A 16,775-nucleotide genomic window follows, 5' to 3' on the forward strand; every position below is an offset into this window, starting at 1 on the left:
TTTTTTTGTCAAAATCTTTTTCTGTACTTCAAATGAAGGACACAACATAGATCTTGAAAATATATTTATACAATGAAAACAATGCAGCTAGGTTCCTTGTGGTAACATGGATGAGTCAGTCTCATAATTGAGGTCCCATTGGTTTAAGAAAGAGGTGGCCCACCCAAAACCCTGTGACCATGACGTCACTTCCAGAGCAATGTTTGTTCCACCACCAGGCAACTTCTGGTCGCCCCTTGCTCTCCAATGCTTTCACTGACATCTACAGGAACATAGCTGCTGTGGAATCAAGCCTGCCCTTCCTGTTTCCGGAGGAGCTGAGAGTCCTTCTGTGAGAAAATTCATCCCCAGCGGCTGACATATGTGTGTTTACACTTACATGCCTGTTATCACCATGTGTATTGTGTATGTTGCTAACTGTTTACTTAAATCAATGTTTTTAATAGCCACTAAACTCAGATGCGCTCTCTGCTGTCCATATCTGTTGCACTCAGGATTCTGCTAGTGAGATGTTTGTTTATAACTTCTGGGTCAGAACATATGTGGATGTATCTGGTGACTTGGCAGAAACTGTGGATACAGTTGCATTGGTCAGTGTTTATCCGTATGTTGAAGTGCACAGTTTGTCATCCCTGACAGATACTGTGGTATCTAAGAAGTTTGCATATGTGCTTGAATAGTCCATTGTTTGAGTAATGGGTGAAACAAATTGTAATTGAATGTAAAAAGGCAAGATTTTTTTTACTTAAAATACAAAAAGTTATACTTGCCTGCTCTGTGCAATAGCGGTGGAAGCTGTCTCCGTCGGGGGAAGACAGTGATTATTTATTGCTAGTGGCTATAGCAGCTGCAAGCGATAATAGCAAGTACAATCTGGCAGGCTGGTTGTACCCAAGTTGATTGGTCAACTTGGTACATTCAGCCTGCCCATACACTGTTTGAATCTCTGCTGGTACCTGCTGAATGAGCCGAGATTCAAACGGTCTATGGCCAGCCTCAGTCTACAGAAAAGTTTAAAGGAAGGTGGGACTTGGCTATGTTGTCTGGATCACAAAACTAGTTTAAAAAAAAAAATTAAATTTTCCAGTGACCCGTTTGTAGACAGCTCATTAGGGATTTTAGAAGGCTTTAGAGCAAAGCTGTAGCTTTTTGCTCATCAGTCTGGCTACTTCCTGGCTTCAGAGACTGAAGAAAAAGTGAATAAAAAAAGGGAATGAATGCTCTATAAAATGATCATGTGTGTAGCTGATTAGAACCAGACTGTTCAAAAATATGCATAATAGGAGTGAGTATATATATTAAGATGCATATATTAAGATGCCCCCTTTTATTTTAAGATAGGCAAATGTTACAAGCTGCCTGTGACTTTTCTGTGCTCTATTATGTGATTTTTTTTCCCCAGTAAGAATGTATTTACCTGTCTCCAACGCCCAGTCTCTGGTGTGTAGTATTCCAGTCCCATCAATCCAGCCCGCACCATGTTAAGCCAGTTAACATACAGAACATCTTTTGCCTCCTGAGATTCATGGCCGAATATCCTGTGGTTTGCACAAACGAGATTGTTAACAGATGGGTCTGTAGCTCTTCTCCAAGTGTGCCAGTTTATCGTATATTGACATTAAAGGGTTGATTTACTAAAACTGGGGAGTGAAAAATCTGGTGCAGCTGTGTATGGTAGCCAATCCACTTCTAACTTCAGCTTATTTAATTAAGCTTTAACAAAAAGAAAACTGGAAGCGGATTGGTATCTATGCAGAGCCGCACCAGATTTTGCACTCTGCAGTTTTAGTAATTCAACCCCTATATGCCCATTAAACCATGCTTCGAGCAAGTAAGAATTTGGCATTTTGCAGTAAGGACTGGCCAGAAAGGGATCAATGATGCAGTTGGTCAGCCTGAACATGTAGTGCAATATATTACAAATCAATTTCTGGCCTATTTCAACCAACACAATTATTTTTTTACATACAAATAGGATACACTATTTTATTTTAATGAACTTGTTCCACAGCTATTGTATTTCATCTCACCCTGCCAGAGCCATCTTGAATTGAAATTTTCCAAATTGAGTTGAATTGAATTGAATTTAGTTCCAAAAAGAATAGAGAATAGAGAATCCAAGAGAAATTGAGAAGGGTGCGGTGGAATACAATAGCTGTAAACCAGGTCTATAAAATAAAAATTATATATCCTATTTGTAAGTAAAAAAAATATTATGTTGGTTAAAATAGGCCAGAAATCTTAATTTTTTTGTATACAATAAACTTATGTATTTTAGGATTATTGTTGGTGCAAAATGTTTGGAGGCACCTTTACATGGTTATTTGTCGTGAGCATAAAAGCACGCTAAAGCTTAATCATGTGCAAGCAGTATATCAATGCGGTTGGAGTAGGGGTCACATTTAAACATTCACTGCAATGGTCCACTTTCTTACCGCAGCACCTCTTCATTGACACACAGAAAAAGGCCAACACACTCTGCTCTGCATTCCTCATAGCTAGAGGCAATTGTTGAGAATTTGCCATCCCAAGTTTCACCTGGTTTATACCAACTCTTTACCTGAAGGTAGAAACACAATATTAGGGACACAAAATAGGATATAGAAATTAAAGTGGTTGTAAAGGCTAACAATTTTTTTACCTTAAAGGGGTTGTAAAGGTTTGTTTTTTATTTTCTAAATAGGTTCCTTTAAGCTAGTGCATTGTTGGTTCACTTACCTTTTCCTTTGATTTCCCTTCTAAATTTTTTTTTTCTTAGTCTGAATTTCTGACTTCCTGTTTCTCCTCAGTAAACTTCACACCATCATCCGAGCGGTGTTTAGTCAGCCAGAACAGCTTACTGAGGAGGAACAGGAAGTGAGAAATTCAGACAAAGAAAACAAAGAGAAAAAATATTTAGAAGGGAAATCAAAGGAAAAGGTAAGTGAACCAACAATGCACTAGCTTAAATGAACCTATTTAGAAAATAAAAAACAAACCTTTACAACCCCTTTAATTCATTCTCTTCATTAAGGTAGAAAAACTTTTAGGTGCTGCTTCCCACCCTTCCCCCACCTAAAAACTCACCGAACCCAATCCGAGTCCAGCACTGTGCCCGAGAGAAGCAGAGCTGCGATCTCCCTCCTCAATGGACTCGTGAGAGCCACTGGCTTCTGCTGCTGTCGAATCCAGCGATGGGGGAGCAGGACCGAGCCGCATTGTGTGTAAAACACAACTACACACACACACACACACACACACACACAGGGCCAAAAGAGCTTTGGTCCTACTTCTGCTTTAATCAGGAAAGGAGGAACCTGGCCCTCGATCCCATAGGCCTGAGAAATGAGCTGACGACTTCACCTAGAAATAGTGGATTTAGAATCAGCCTGACCCTTACGAAAACTTTCAGGCAGAACAGGGAATAAGGCTGTCAAAGCTGTAGGCTTCAGATTTTGGCAAACAGCCCAAACATCCAAAGTATGAAGCACCTTCTATTTTGGATGCTTAAGAGTAGGACAAAAGTACGACAAGGCAATGTTCTTATTCAGGTGAAATGAAGAAACCATCTTAGGCAAGAAAGAGGGCAAAGGCCTCAACACCACCATATCCTGGTGAAGAACCAGAAAAGTTTCCTGGCCAAGCCTGAGATTTGTCTCTTCCCTCAAAGCAAATTACATCTCCAGATCAGACTGGAGAAAAGCTAGAAACTTCCCTTACAGCCAACTGTTGAGGATAGAGCTTAAGAATTTCAAACCAAGTGAAATAAGCTTTCCAAGTAAGTTATTACACCTTTTTGGGGGTTAAGCGCTAAGAAGGGTAGCAGAGCAGGCACCAGCAATAGGCAGGTCAGGCGGCTGCCTAGAGTGCCAGGGTAGGGAGGCAGCAAAATTCAGATCCAATACCTGTCTGTCCCTCCAGCAGGCAAACTAAAACTTCCACCCTGCGCCACATAGAAGAGAGGGCATGCCGCACAGCATGGAAGCATTCGTTTGGCTGCAGGGAATGGAATGCAGAGCTGGAGAAGGGATCCCAGTGGCCAGTGAGCAGAGGAGTGGCCGGCTGCAGAGGAGGGGCAGGAAGGACAGAGTGAGCGGCACGGTCTTGTGCGGAGAGAGAGCCCAGAGAGGAGGGCACTTTCAGAACCAGTGAGAGAACTCAGGGTAGGGGGTCGGCATCAGAGCAGCAGCATCACTGACACATAGGCGGCATGTGTGACTTGTTTTACTTCTGTCCCTACCTTGTGTCAATTAGAGCAGTGACGCTGAAGCCTCTCCCACACTGTTATCTGCATAGTTCTGCCTCCCAGCAGGAGGTTTGGCTGCTTCTTTACTTAAATGCAGCTAAAAGCTGATTGGTCTGCTGCTCTGTCACTCAGCTCTGTACCTGCCTTCTCTTCCAAGTCCAAGCTGTGCGAGAAGTACAATGTGCAGCTTGGAGAATGAAATGTCTGCTAGAGCAAGGGTGGGAAGAGTCAGCTCCCCCTCTTGTCACAGAGTTTACACTGAACCTAGTTTACCATCAATACTGAATATGTGCAGTAGAGAGAGTACAGCAATGTAACACGTGTGCAGTAGAGAGAGTACAGCAATATAACACTTGTGCAGTAGCGCGAGTACAGCAATTTCACACGTGTGCAGTAGAAAGTATACAGCAATGCAACACGTGTGCAATAGAAAGTGTACGGTAAAGTAACGTGTGCAGTAGAGAATACAGCAATGTAACGTGTGCATTAGAGAGAGTACAGCAATGTAATGTGTTTAGTAGAGAGAGTACAGCAATGTAACATGCGTGCAGTAGAGAGTACAGTAATGTAACGTGCGTAGTAGAGAGAGTACAGCAATGTAACGTGTGCAGTAGAGAGAGTACAGCAATGTAACTTGTGTAGTAGAGTACAGCAATGCAACATGGGTGCAGTAGAGAGTACAGCAATGTAACAAGTGCGTAGTCGAGAGAGTACAGCAATGTAACGTGTGTAGTAGAGTACAGCAATGGAACATGTGCGCAGTAGAGAGGGTACTGCAATGTAATGTGTGTGCAGCTGAAGTACAGCAATGTAACGTGCAGTAGAGAGAGAGTACAGCAATGCAATGTGTGTGCAGTGATGGAATATGCGTACAGGAAAGTACAGTGATGGAACATGGGGTTAGAGGTGTAAGGGGGGGCAACTTCTTGTCCCTCCTTGATAGCCGATTTATGCCATTGCAGTAGCACTGTCTAAATGCACCCTTACAGGGAGACCCTACAGAAAGACAAACCAGTGCAAGCGTAAGAGGGCCAGCCGAATCATCTGAAGTTCCTGGATGTTGATCAGCAACTCCCTCTGGTTCTCTGACAACCACGTTCTCTGAACCAGGTGGTTTCCCTAGGACACCTCCCCAGCCTGACAGGCTGTCTGTCATAGAGATTTTTTTTCATTAGAAGGAAGAATTTCCCTGCATCCAACATCTGCGTGTTGATATCCTCTGGTCTTGAGAGTCAGATGCATCGGCTGAGCCAGATTTAGCAAATTTTATACCTCTTTGTTTTATTTTAGCCTGTGCTTCCTGTAGAGCAATTCTACCTCCAACACCTCCCCAGTACACCTCTACCTCCAACGCCTCCCCCAGTACGCCTCTACCTCCAATGCCTCCCCCAGTACGCCTCTACCTCCAACGCCTCCCCCAGTACGCCTCTACCTCCAACGCCTCCCCCAGTACGCCTCTACCTCCAACGCCTCTCCCAGTAAGCCTCTACCTCCAACGCCTCCCACAGTACGCCTCTACCTCCAACACCTCCCCCAGTAAGCCTCTACCTCCAACGCCTCCCCCAGTACGCCTCTACCTCCAACGCCTCCCCCAGTACGCCTCTACCTCCAACGCCTCCCCCAAGTACACCTCTACCTCCAACGCCTCCCCCAAGTACACCTCTACCTCCAACGCCTCCCCCAAGTACACCTCTACCTCCAACGCCTCCCCCAAGTACACCTCTACCTCCAACAACTCCCCAGAACACATATACCTCCAACACTTCCCCCCAGTACACCTCTACCTCCAACGCATCCCCCAGTATACCTCCAACACCAACACATCCCCCAGTACACCTCTACCTCCAATTACTCTTCCCTACATATATCTGCCTCCCCCCAATCTGTGCTTTTAACGACCCCCCCCAGCACACCATCTTCTGACCTCCCCTCTCCAGAACACCTATGCCTCCAATCTCCCCCCCAATCCATCGCATTTATGCTTTCAATATTCTCCCCAATCCATCATACCTATGCCTCCAATTCCCCCCCGCCCAAATCTACCATACCTATGCCTCCAATTCCACCACGACTCCCCCCAAGCACACATCTTGTTTAATCCTCCATTGTACCAATACCTCCAGCACACTGTCATATTTACCATTTGGCAGCCATGGGGGTCAGTCATCACTGTGCACACTGAGGGCAGACCAAGGCAGTTTGAGCCTGCCAACCTAGGACAGCTCCATTACTTAGATGCACAGCAGAAGGGAGGCGGAGGGGGGCAGTCCCAGGCAGCTCTTTAATTCCTATTAAACAGGGGCAGGACCCAGGTCCCCAAACACTTTTTATGACAATACCATGCCTATAAGCCCTTTTTATAATAATAATCATTTTGATATAAGCACTTTTTTTGATATAGACTTTTAAAGGGTGTTCCGCGGCTTTCGAATTTGGCACGAACACCCAAAATAGTTTGCTGTTCGGTGAACAGCCAATGTTCGACTCGAACATAAAGCTCATCCCTGGTAAAAACACTTCAGAAAACATGATGGGCAATACAGGAACTCAAACTATAGCCCTGACTAAGCATTAATGGAGCGTGAAATGCATTAGCTGGATTTGCCGTATTTCTCATTATGTTTTGTGGAAATGTTTTTAACATGATGAATCATTAAATAGGAGGTGAATTTATTGGATGCACTGCCTACCATATTTGTAAGAGGGCACTAACCTGGAACCATATTTTGCTTTCTGAGCAGTGTTGGAAACTTGGCAGCACTGGCACATGTTTCTATTCTTGGAGGAGGGCAAAGGGCTGATGGCTGGAGTGGAGTGAAGGAGCAACACCTGGGTGTAAGCTTGCTAAGATTTCATTCTTGCACTTACCAGTCTGCATGGAGTCCCTGGTGCTCCCTTCCCCCCTCTCTTTTTTTTTTCCTCTTCCATCTACATTTTTTTTATTTATTTTTTTACATAGTATTCCCCAGTTACCTTCTTTCCTGTAAGGTAACAGTTTTTGCACTTTGACAAGACCCAACTATACAGCTTGACACTTGTATGTTTGTCAAATCTCTCTGCCTACACAATGTTTGTTGCATTTTTCTAAGAAACACTGTTTTCTTTTTCTTTTTTTTTTTCTTTTTATTGAAAATATAAAGATAACAATGACAAAGTGTCTTATGCTTGCATAAGTGCACAGGTAAACAGTAAGTCCAACATATAAGACAAATCAAAAACAGAGAGGGGGGAGAGGAAGTAGAGGGGAGGGAAGAAAGAGGAGGGGGGGGCCAGGATACTTCAGCACATTCAGTATATCCTCACATAAATTAACAATTATTTGCGGTACAAAACAGCAATCGTCACAATCAAATAGGCATAGGACAGTGAGAAGGAAATGTGGAAACTTAATTCCTTTAGAAGGGCATGAAATAGTGTGAACGGTCAATTTGAGCCTTAAACTCAGCGTAGGAGGTCAAAAATCAGAAGACTATATTAAGTAGCAGCATACAGTTTAGAGCGATACCACAGATCCCAAATCATAGAGAACTGAGGCATAGTGTCATGGACTATGGCTGTAAGCTTCTCCATACGGCCGATATGTTCTAGGTTCTGCAAGACTTGGGGGAAAGTGGGCGGAGTACATGATAGCCACCGTATAGGGATAGCTCTCTTAGCTGCTAACAAAATAAAGGTGGCGAGCTTCTGAGCATGTCTAGAGAGTCCAGGAATCGGTAACCCTAGTAGAAAATACAGAGGGTCTAATGGGAGGGAAATCTCAAACAAGTCTTGGATGAAGGATTGTATTGTAATCCAAAATGGGCGGATCAATGGGCATTCCCAGAAGATATGGAAATGGGAACCTATATCCCCTCGACATCTCCAGCACATCGCAGGGGTCTTGGGATCATATTTATTTAAAATTTCAGGCGTCTTATACCAAAAGAGCAGAATCTTGTAAGCCGTTTCCTTCTGTTCCACACAGCGGGATGTCTTAGAGACGGCTTCCCATATTCTCTGCCATTGTGGGAGTAGGATGGGATGTTCTAACACTTGCGACCACTTACGCATATATGAATGAGAAGATTCCGTAATGGGCACCGATTCATGGAGTATTCTATAAATGTCAGAGATTAAATGGGCCTGGTATGGGCCCTGAGCACATAAAAATTCAAATGGAGTTGGCTTGTCAAGACAGAGAGTGGGGGATTTAGAAGCAAAATAGTGTCTGATTTGCAGATAGGAGTGGAAGAGTTGTTTGGGAATTTGGTGCTGTTTCTGCAATTCCGCGAATGATAGAAGCCTCCTGGTGAGCGGATGCACTATATTGCGGAGTTGAAACAGACCAGCTTCGGACCAAGGAATCACTCTATCATATGCCAGGCTGTCTGGGATATCTGGATTAAACAGTATGTTTATCAAAGGAGGGCATTGGGAGGCCAGAGGAAACAACTTTAGGCATTTCCTCCAGATTTCCAAGGAAAACAGCATCGGGGCCAGACAAATGCTACGAAGTGGACCCATGGAGGTTTTAAGGTCTGCCCAAAGCATGGCACAGATGTGTGCAGGCCCGGTGATGCTCATCTCAATTTCAGCCCATACTGTAAGGGCTTTCCGGGATGACCAGGTAATAACTGGTTTAAGGTGTGTAGCATAGTAATATTTGATCAGATCTGGGGCTCCCAGACCTCCACGCCGTTTAGGAGCCAACATCACCGGACCTGCAACCCTATGTGCTCGATAATGCCAAATGAAGTTAAGAAAAGCTCTTTGAACAGCCTTAATTTGGGACATAGGGATTGGGATCGGAAGAGTATCAAAAAGATAGAGGAGTCTAGGCATCACTGACATTTTTAGGACATTAATACGGCCTAAAAGTGAGAGGGGAAGCGAATCCCATTGCTTCAAAAGCCTAGCAATGTCACGAAAAAGTGGGGGGTAGTTAGCCAAGTATAAGGTCGAATAGGAGGGAGTAATGTTAATCCCCAGGTATTTAATGGAGTCTGTGCACCAGTGAAAGGTATAGTTGTCTTGCAGTATGTTGAGAGCAGAAGAGTGAATGTGTATAGGTAAAGCTTCAGTTTTACTGGTGTTAATCTTGTACCCTGATATCGAGCTAAAGTCTTTCAGCAAGGACAAAAGGTTCGGAAGCGAGATATGGGGATTGGTCAATGTCAGGAGGATGTCGTCTGCAAATAGGGACATTTTATATTCCTTGTGGCGTAGGCATATCCCTCTAATGTCTGGGTGAACGCGGATGGCCTCCGCCAGAGGTTCCAGGCAGAGGATAAAAAGAAGAGGAGACAGGGGGCAGCCCGAAACACTGTTTTCAAGTTGTGAATGTCTCATGAAAAAAAAAAAAACTGTAAACATACAATATATAATCCCCTCTAGAAAGGATCTGCTATATGGGATCTGCTTCAAAAGTCTGACAATTTTGGTGACTAGATCTTTTGTATTCCACAATCATCAGGAACACAAATACATCAAAATTTAAGCATGTATTGGTATCTACTGCAAGAGGCATTCCCCTGCCTTGGCAGAATAATCAGTCACCACTGTGGCCCTACACCATCTTTTCAGCAGCTGATCCTTTGCCCATGTTAATTTTCATGCAGAGCACAGGAGTCACATACAATCTCTGTTTGCCCTAAAAAGACACACAATTTTATTTATTTTTCCTACTGGGTTTGTTTTCCCCTAACAATAAAGCAGACTTTTAATCCGCTTATAATGTGCTTTCTCTGGCTTCCACCCCAACTCGCATCAACATGCCAATTAAAGTGGATGTAAACCTGATTCATTAAATTTGAGCTGGGCACATATATCTGACATGTTTTCTTATCTCTCTTCAAAGCACTATGTCCCGTAGCTGTCTCCTGCTCCATTCTTCTGTTATTAGCATGATAACGTTTGACAAGTTCTCCATCAACTGAGATAAAACCAGCCTGAAATTTGTGTAGAGGAAGTTGCTATAAATAGATTAGAAAAAATAAATAAGCTGAGGCAGAGACTCTCGGAGCTGTTTCTGTGAATAATTTAGCTCTCTGCTAGATAAAAAATAAAAAGAAACTGCGCTAAGGTGAATCACAAATTGAATATTAATTGGTCTCAAAGGCCCAAGTTCAGCTGCGGCTTCACTGTATCACATAACTACAGAAATCAAACTAGAAAAAATAAATAAGCTGTGCTAAACCATACGTATACCAAGGTTAGGGCCTTGGTATACCATGCATATACTTCACAAATAATGTGACAAAAATTGTGAACTTTATCTTACCCCTAACATATGGGTAATAAAAAAAATCAAGCTTAATCATAAAACAGTGATCTAACAAAAAACTGTGTAATAAACACCCAGTGTATTAATTGAATATATTAATATATATAAAAAGAAAAAAATTGAAAAAAAAAAAAAAATCAGAAAAAAGTCCTTTCAAATCCAATTAAATGCAGATGAAGGGATGAAGTCCTCCAACAAGTGAATAGTGCTTGATCCACCACCATATATCGGGATAATCTTTTTATATAGATTTTCAATTAATACACTGGGTGTTTATTACACAGTTTTTTGTTAGATCACTGTTTTATGATTAAGCTTGATTTTTTATTACCCATATGTTAGGGGTAAGATAAAGTTCACAATTTTTGTCACATTATTTGTGAAGTATATGCATGGTATACCAAAGCCCTAGCCTTGGTATATGTATGGTTTAGCGCAGCTTATTTATTTTTTCTAGTTTGATTTCTGTAGTTATGTGATACAGTGAAGCCGCAGCTGAACTTGGGCCTTTGAGACCAATTAATATTCAATTTGTGATTCACCTTAGCGCAGTTTCTTTTTATTTTTTATCTAGCAGAGAGCTAAATTATTCACAGAAACAGCTCCGAGAGTCTCTGCCTATGTGGAATGAGGGTGTGAGCCTTTCCTCCAATCAGCTGTCTTGGCTGTGCGCCCAGACTTCACACTCAGTGCTGAACAGGAAGGGAAAGTCTCTAACACAATGTGAACTGTCTAAAGAATATATAAAGCTGAAGACAGCAGATATACATGTAAAACTTATGTAGGGAGATTTGTTTCATCTCTGTTTATCATCTGAAGCGGTTCACTTCACTGGGTATATGTGAGGGATTACAACCACTTTAAAGTTTTAAATAAAACATATCTTATTTTAGACCTAGTGGCATTACTGGATCTTTGAGGTTCTCTATACAATGCAGGCAGATCTTAGCTGGTGGGAAAGGGGGGGGGGGGGGGGGTGCTGGAAATAGGTTTCTGAAAACAGCACTCCTTTCATTGCACACATTTCAAGAGCTCTAAACCCTGATGCAAAAAAGTAAGTTAGCTCTTGGGAGGATTTATACAAATATAAAAGAGCCTTGATGTGCAGATATCAATCCTGATCCATATGCGATATTGAGCCTTCAATAAAATCCAATAAATGGAATGGGCCAGGGACAGTAAGGCTGGGGAGGAAAGAGCTAGACACGGTTGGACATCCACCAGCCCATAAACAAGGTGGGCCATATTCCACTTTCTGCAGTGAAATCCCAATTTCAGTACAAGAGATGAACCTGTACAACTGTGTAAGACTCAAGGCAAGGCTGGAGTTAAAGGGGTTGTAAAGGTAAATGTTTTTTCACCTTAATGCATTCTATGCATTAAGGTGAAAAAACATCTGACAGTCCCGGCGCCCCGAGCCCCCCCCCCGTTTTACTTACCTCACCCCTCGAAAATCCCACGCTCGCCCCGGTCGTCCTTTCCACCGTTCAGCCTGGCCGCTTATTGGCTGGAGTGGATGGATAGAAAGCAGCGCAGCCATTGGCTCGCGCTGCTGTCAATCACATCCGGGGGCGGTGCGTGTGATACAGCAAGCGGCTATAGCCGCCGGCTGTATCATGGGAGCGCGCCCGCAGATGCTTCTCACCATGCGAGGGAGCTCGCATGAACGTGAGAAGCATCTGCGGGAGAAAGCAGAGACAGCCGCCGAGGGACCCCAGAAGAGCAGGTAGGGGGCCACTCTGTGCAAAACGAGCTGCACAGTGGAGGTAAGTATAACATGTTTGTTATTTAAAAAAAAAAAAAAAAATCACTTTACAATCCCTTTAAGGTGTAACATTCACACAAACTAAAATTCAACTGCATTTAACATTTAAAAAAAACACGTCTCTCAAAACGTTATACTCACCAATTCCCCAGTTTCTGGGTTGATAACATGGTCTTTATCAAAGTTGAATCCTCCTTTTGCATCCTGCAAAATATCAAGCTTAAAATTTAACCCCGATTGCTCACATTTGGTTTGTTAAATGTACCATTTAGCCCTGGTTCACACTGGAGCATTTTGACATGCGATTTGACACGTTAAATCTGCGTCAATTGCCGTCAATGGCACTGTCCTAATTGGTGCGACTCCGAATCTGCGGCGCTGCACCAGTTTCAAAAAGTAGTTTCTGTACTACTTTTTGTGATTTCAGGCTGTGATTTACATTATACCTGCCATATTAAACCTGCCTGACCAAGTATAAAATAATAGGAATCAGTACATTTTGGCCTATAAAAGGGGAAAAATCCACCTCAGAACAGCCAGGGTAGGTGCCCCCTTAGGCCTAATGCACACTGGTTTCTTTTAAATGCTGTTTCTTCTAACAGGAGAGAATCAGCATTTTAAACTCACCTAAGCTGTTTTTTTTTCAAACCAGTTTAGGCGAGTTTAACAGTGTTTGGATGTCTATTTAATTAGCCAGAATTCTAATTTATTCTGGCTCCTGAAATAAATGCTGAAGTGCTAACTGCACCTAGCATTTAACAACGTTTAAACAGGCGGAAGTTACACTTACAAATGCAGTGTTCCAACTTACGAACAAACCTAGTCCTTATGGTGTTTGTAACTTAGGGACTGCCTGTGTGCGTATATATTTATTATAATTGAGGGGAACTGACAGATACTTCCTAGGATATGTCTATGCAGGCGCAGTAGAGAGCGGGAGGTGTAAACCCTTTATGCACGGTTTGACAATTTGTTATATAGTGGTCATATGGAGTTGGTAAGAGTCTTGTGTATTTGTTGTGTGGAGCACTCGCTGTTATGATTCCTTCCTGATAATATTACCATCACATGAAGCAGACTGTTGGGTGTCTCTCCTGATCAGCACTTTTGTACACACGGTCGGAATTTCCGACCACAAAATCCATTGGATTTTTTCCAACGACAAAATCCGTTGGATTTTTTCCGATGGATTTTGGCCCAAACTTGTCTAGCATACACATGGTTGCACAAAGTTGTCGGAAAATCCGATTGTTCTGAACGTGGTGACGTAGAACACGTACGACGGGACTATAAATGGGCCAGTAGCCAATAGCTTTCGTCTCGTAATTTTTTTTAAAAAATTCCGATCGTGTCTACACAGGATCGGAATTTATACGATCGGATTTTTTTGTCGGAAAATTTTAGATCCAGCTCTCAAACTTTGTGTGTCGGATTTTTGACACGATCGGATTTTCTGACAACACGTTCCGATCGCACATTTTCCATCAGAAAGTCCGACCGTGTGTACAGGGCATAACACTTTTCCTTCAGACTTTTATGGACATGATGAGTTGGCGATTTATGTTTTAATCAATCTTTTATATAAAATTTATAATTGGATGTACAATATATAGGATTATTGAAATTTCATGTTTATACGTTTGTTTCCCTATATATTGGATATGATATAATTTGTATTACATATTTTAACACTGCACTTTTTATTGCACATAAATTTGGTATCATAAATTTTAGTGCTGGAAGTTGATAGGTATTCTACCCGAGCATGGTGACTTTTCTCTTGATTCAGATTCCAGGGAAAATCGGAAGTTGGGCAGTAGAGAGGGGGTTTGATATGCTATAAATGCCTTCACATGGCTATTCACTAGAGAAGTCACAGGGTAGTTTATGCCATAGCGCTATACTTTGAGAGCACCCTGCAGCTAGCAGTACACAGAGGTCTAGAAAGTGCTAAAATGAAGACTCAGTGAGTGAAGGTCACATACCACACAAACCCACAAATTACCAGTCCAGTGGGGTACAAGTAGGGGTGCCCAAGCTATGTTGAGAAAATAAATACCCATGTGCTTCAACTGTATGGCTTTGTTAACAAAGTAAAAGTATTGGTAAAGACAAAACTTTTTTTATTCAGTTTTGAAAAGAGTGGAGAGGGATAAGAACCCCTGTCAGTTTTTATGGTGGTCTGTGCCCCTGTTAGGGAGATCTCACTCTAATTTTCTCAATTTACCATTATCATCGAAAGTAAAAGAAAGTCCCTAATTTTGTGTTGTCCTCAGAACAGTAATAGAGGGGGAATCTTCCAATGGGGACACTAGTTCTGATGACAGCCAGGGATTCCCTCTCATTTTCTGTTTTGGCTTTGGGACAGGAAGTGAAGGGAGTCCGATGGCTGAAGGTCACGATCCAATCTAGGCCCGCAATCTTCAGTCCAGCAGAGCTTATCGTGACTTCAACGCTGCTGTTGAGGATATCCTGATTTGAATAACTGCTGTGAAGAGATTAGCTGAAGAAGCAACCAAATAAAAATATCTATGGTGCAAAAAGTCTTGTATGAAGAGAAGAAATCATAAGAAAAATATATTGTTTTCCACAGCAAAGTTGAGGAAAATGCATTAAAACTTCTAGGACACTAGCAAAAACTTGGCATGACATTTTTTGTCTCCAAACCTCTTGTAAGCAACAGTATAACTCACACATTCAAAAAATAATATATAATCAAAAAAGACAATTTCATTTATTTTTTGTTGTTGTGAGCTCCCCTCAACCCCTGTGTGCAAATATGTTGTCAGGAGGGCAGAAGTGAGGGGAAATCTATTTAGTGGAGCCCCAGATAAAAGGAAGGGTTAGCATTCTATTCAACACTAAGAAAAAATGGCTTGACATATGCTTTCCATTCAGTATACATTTATATGTAGGCCATAACACTAAATACTTTAATACATGTGCAATGCAAAGAAACAGTGTAACATTTTGTAGCAGTTCCTACACGGATTTCAATACCAATTACAAATACAAATTTAAGCATAATTTTATCAAATATTTTAGGCGGTATATTGATAACAGGATTCATGTACTAGATGAACATATGTGGCGTGTGAGAGCATGAAGAATATGCCTATAGTCACATACCTGAACAAAAAGCTTCCCACTGCCATGACCGAGTAATTCATGCAGACCAACCTGAACTTCAAAAGATGGTCCACGATACTTGATGAAAACATCCTGTAAAGAAAAAAATACTCTGTCACCATCCAATTACATTGCGTAAAAAGGAGTGTGAAAGCAAAGAGCAGGGACTTCAATGTTTGGGCAATTTGTATTCCTATGAAAACTCAATAAAAAAAAAAAAAAAAGGAGCAGGGACTTGAAATGTATCTCTAGAGAATGTTTTTTTCCTTAAAGTGGAGTTCCACCCACTTTTGAGAGGTGGTCTTAAATGAAAGACCACCCCTTTTTCCTTCTATAGTACCTTTTTGGAAGTACTGAGGGTACGTCTGATCCAGCCGGTCATCCAGCCGAGGACGTCCCATCCTCTTCTGCGGTGAGCCCCCCGTTGTGTGTCCCAGAAGACAAGCTGGCCATTCACAAAGTGCTACGTATCTCACGCATGCGCAGTCAGAAACCGGCAGTGATGCTGCAAGGCTCCACTGCCGGTTTCCCTTAGTTGGCGCCTGCACCCTATCAGATGGATGGATGGAGCTTGGGGGCCCGAAATCGTGTGCTTCCTGGACAGGTCAAAATCAACGCATTTCGCAATAATCACTTCTTGTGCTGAAGGTTATTCTTGGTCATCATTTTCAACAAATATAAAAATTACCAAAAAACACTGCGCTATCTCTAGCAAACCAGCCGCGACACACTAAAAGTGGAAATCTTAGTAAGGTCAATTGTAAAAGAAAGTGCCGCGCTAAATAAAGTAATATAATGATGAATGTGCAAACATAGACCTCTACACAAAAATTACAAACATGTATACAATTATCAGGTGACCCCTATATCAGTTGAATATGTGTATATACATTATACGTGAAAAAACAATACAAAAAATAAAGGATTAGTGCAATGTCCATGCAAGGGATGAACAACAGTCCCCCACTTTCACGTGAAAAGTAAATGACGAAAGTCTTTCAGGAAATCCAAAAAAGTGCACAATACACCCTTGTGTGAATGCCACCACCTAGAACAAATTCAAAGCTTACCAGATGCCTTTGACCCAAACGGACATATGCCCGAAGGATCAAAACAGCTTTGATATAAATCGATTAGATGGTCTCCGAGGAAGAATGGAACCGACATAGTGTAATTCCGTAAAAAATTGAAATTTTACTAAAACAGTATCACACTTACATTTCTGTAGTTGACATAGCGCTTTTTCAAAATAGTCACAGCAGTGAGGTTCTCCCGACGCGCTTCGTCTCCTCGGACGTCGTAAGTGTGATACCGTTTTAATAAAATTAAACATTTTTACGGAATTACGGTATGTCGGTTCCATTCTTCTTTTCTGTATGATCGCTTTGGTGGAG

At 42.1% G+C, this 16,775-nt stretch overlaps 1 protein-coding gene across 1 annotated transcript in view; it reads right to left on the reverse strand.

Moving 5' to 3' along the window:
* The window catches only part of DPP3 (dipeptidyl peptidase 3), a 107,921-nt gene that overhangs the window by 19,128 nt on the left and 72,018 nt on the right, over positions 1 to 16,775 (reverse strand). The window contains exons 12-15 of the mRNA XM_077456167.1: positions 15,382 to 15,474; positions 12,394 to 12,456; positions 2,436 to 2,560; positions 1,418 to 1,538 (exon numbers count right to left, since the gene is read on the reverse strand). Coding sequence (XP_077312293.1) covers positions 1,418 to 1,538; positions 2,436 to 2,560; positions 12,394 to 12,456; positions 15,382 to 15,474 — 402 coding nt within the window. The remainder of the gene's footprint in view (positions 1 to 1,417; positions 1,539 to 2,435; positions 2,561 to 12,393; positions 12,457 to 15,381; positions 15,475 to 16,775) is intronic.

Source organism: Lithobates pipiens, unplaced genomic scaffold (assembly GCF_037356315.1).
Source record: "Lithobates pipiens isolate NorthernLeopardFrog02 unplaced genomic scaffold, aLitPip1_a1.2 Scaffold_10, whole genome shotgun sequence".
In the NCBI taxonomy this organism is placed as follows: Eukaryota; Metazoa; Chordata; class Amphibia; order Anura; family Ranidae; genus Lithobates; species Lithobates pipiens.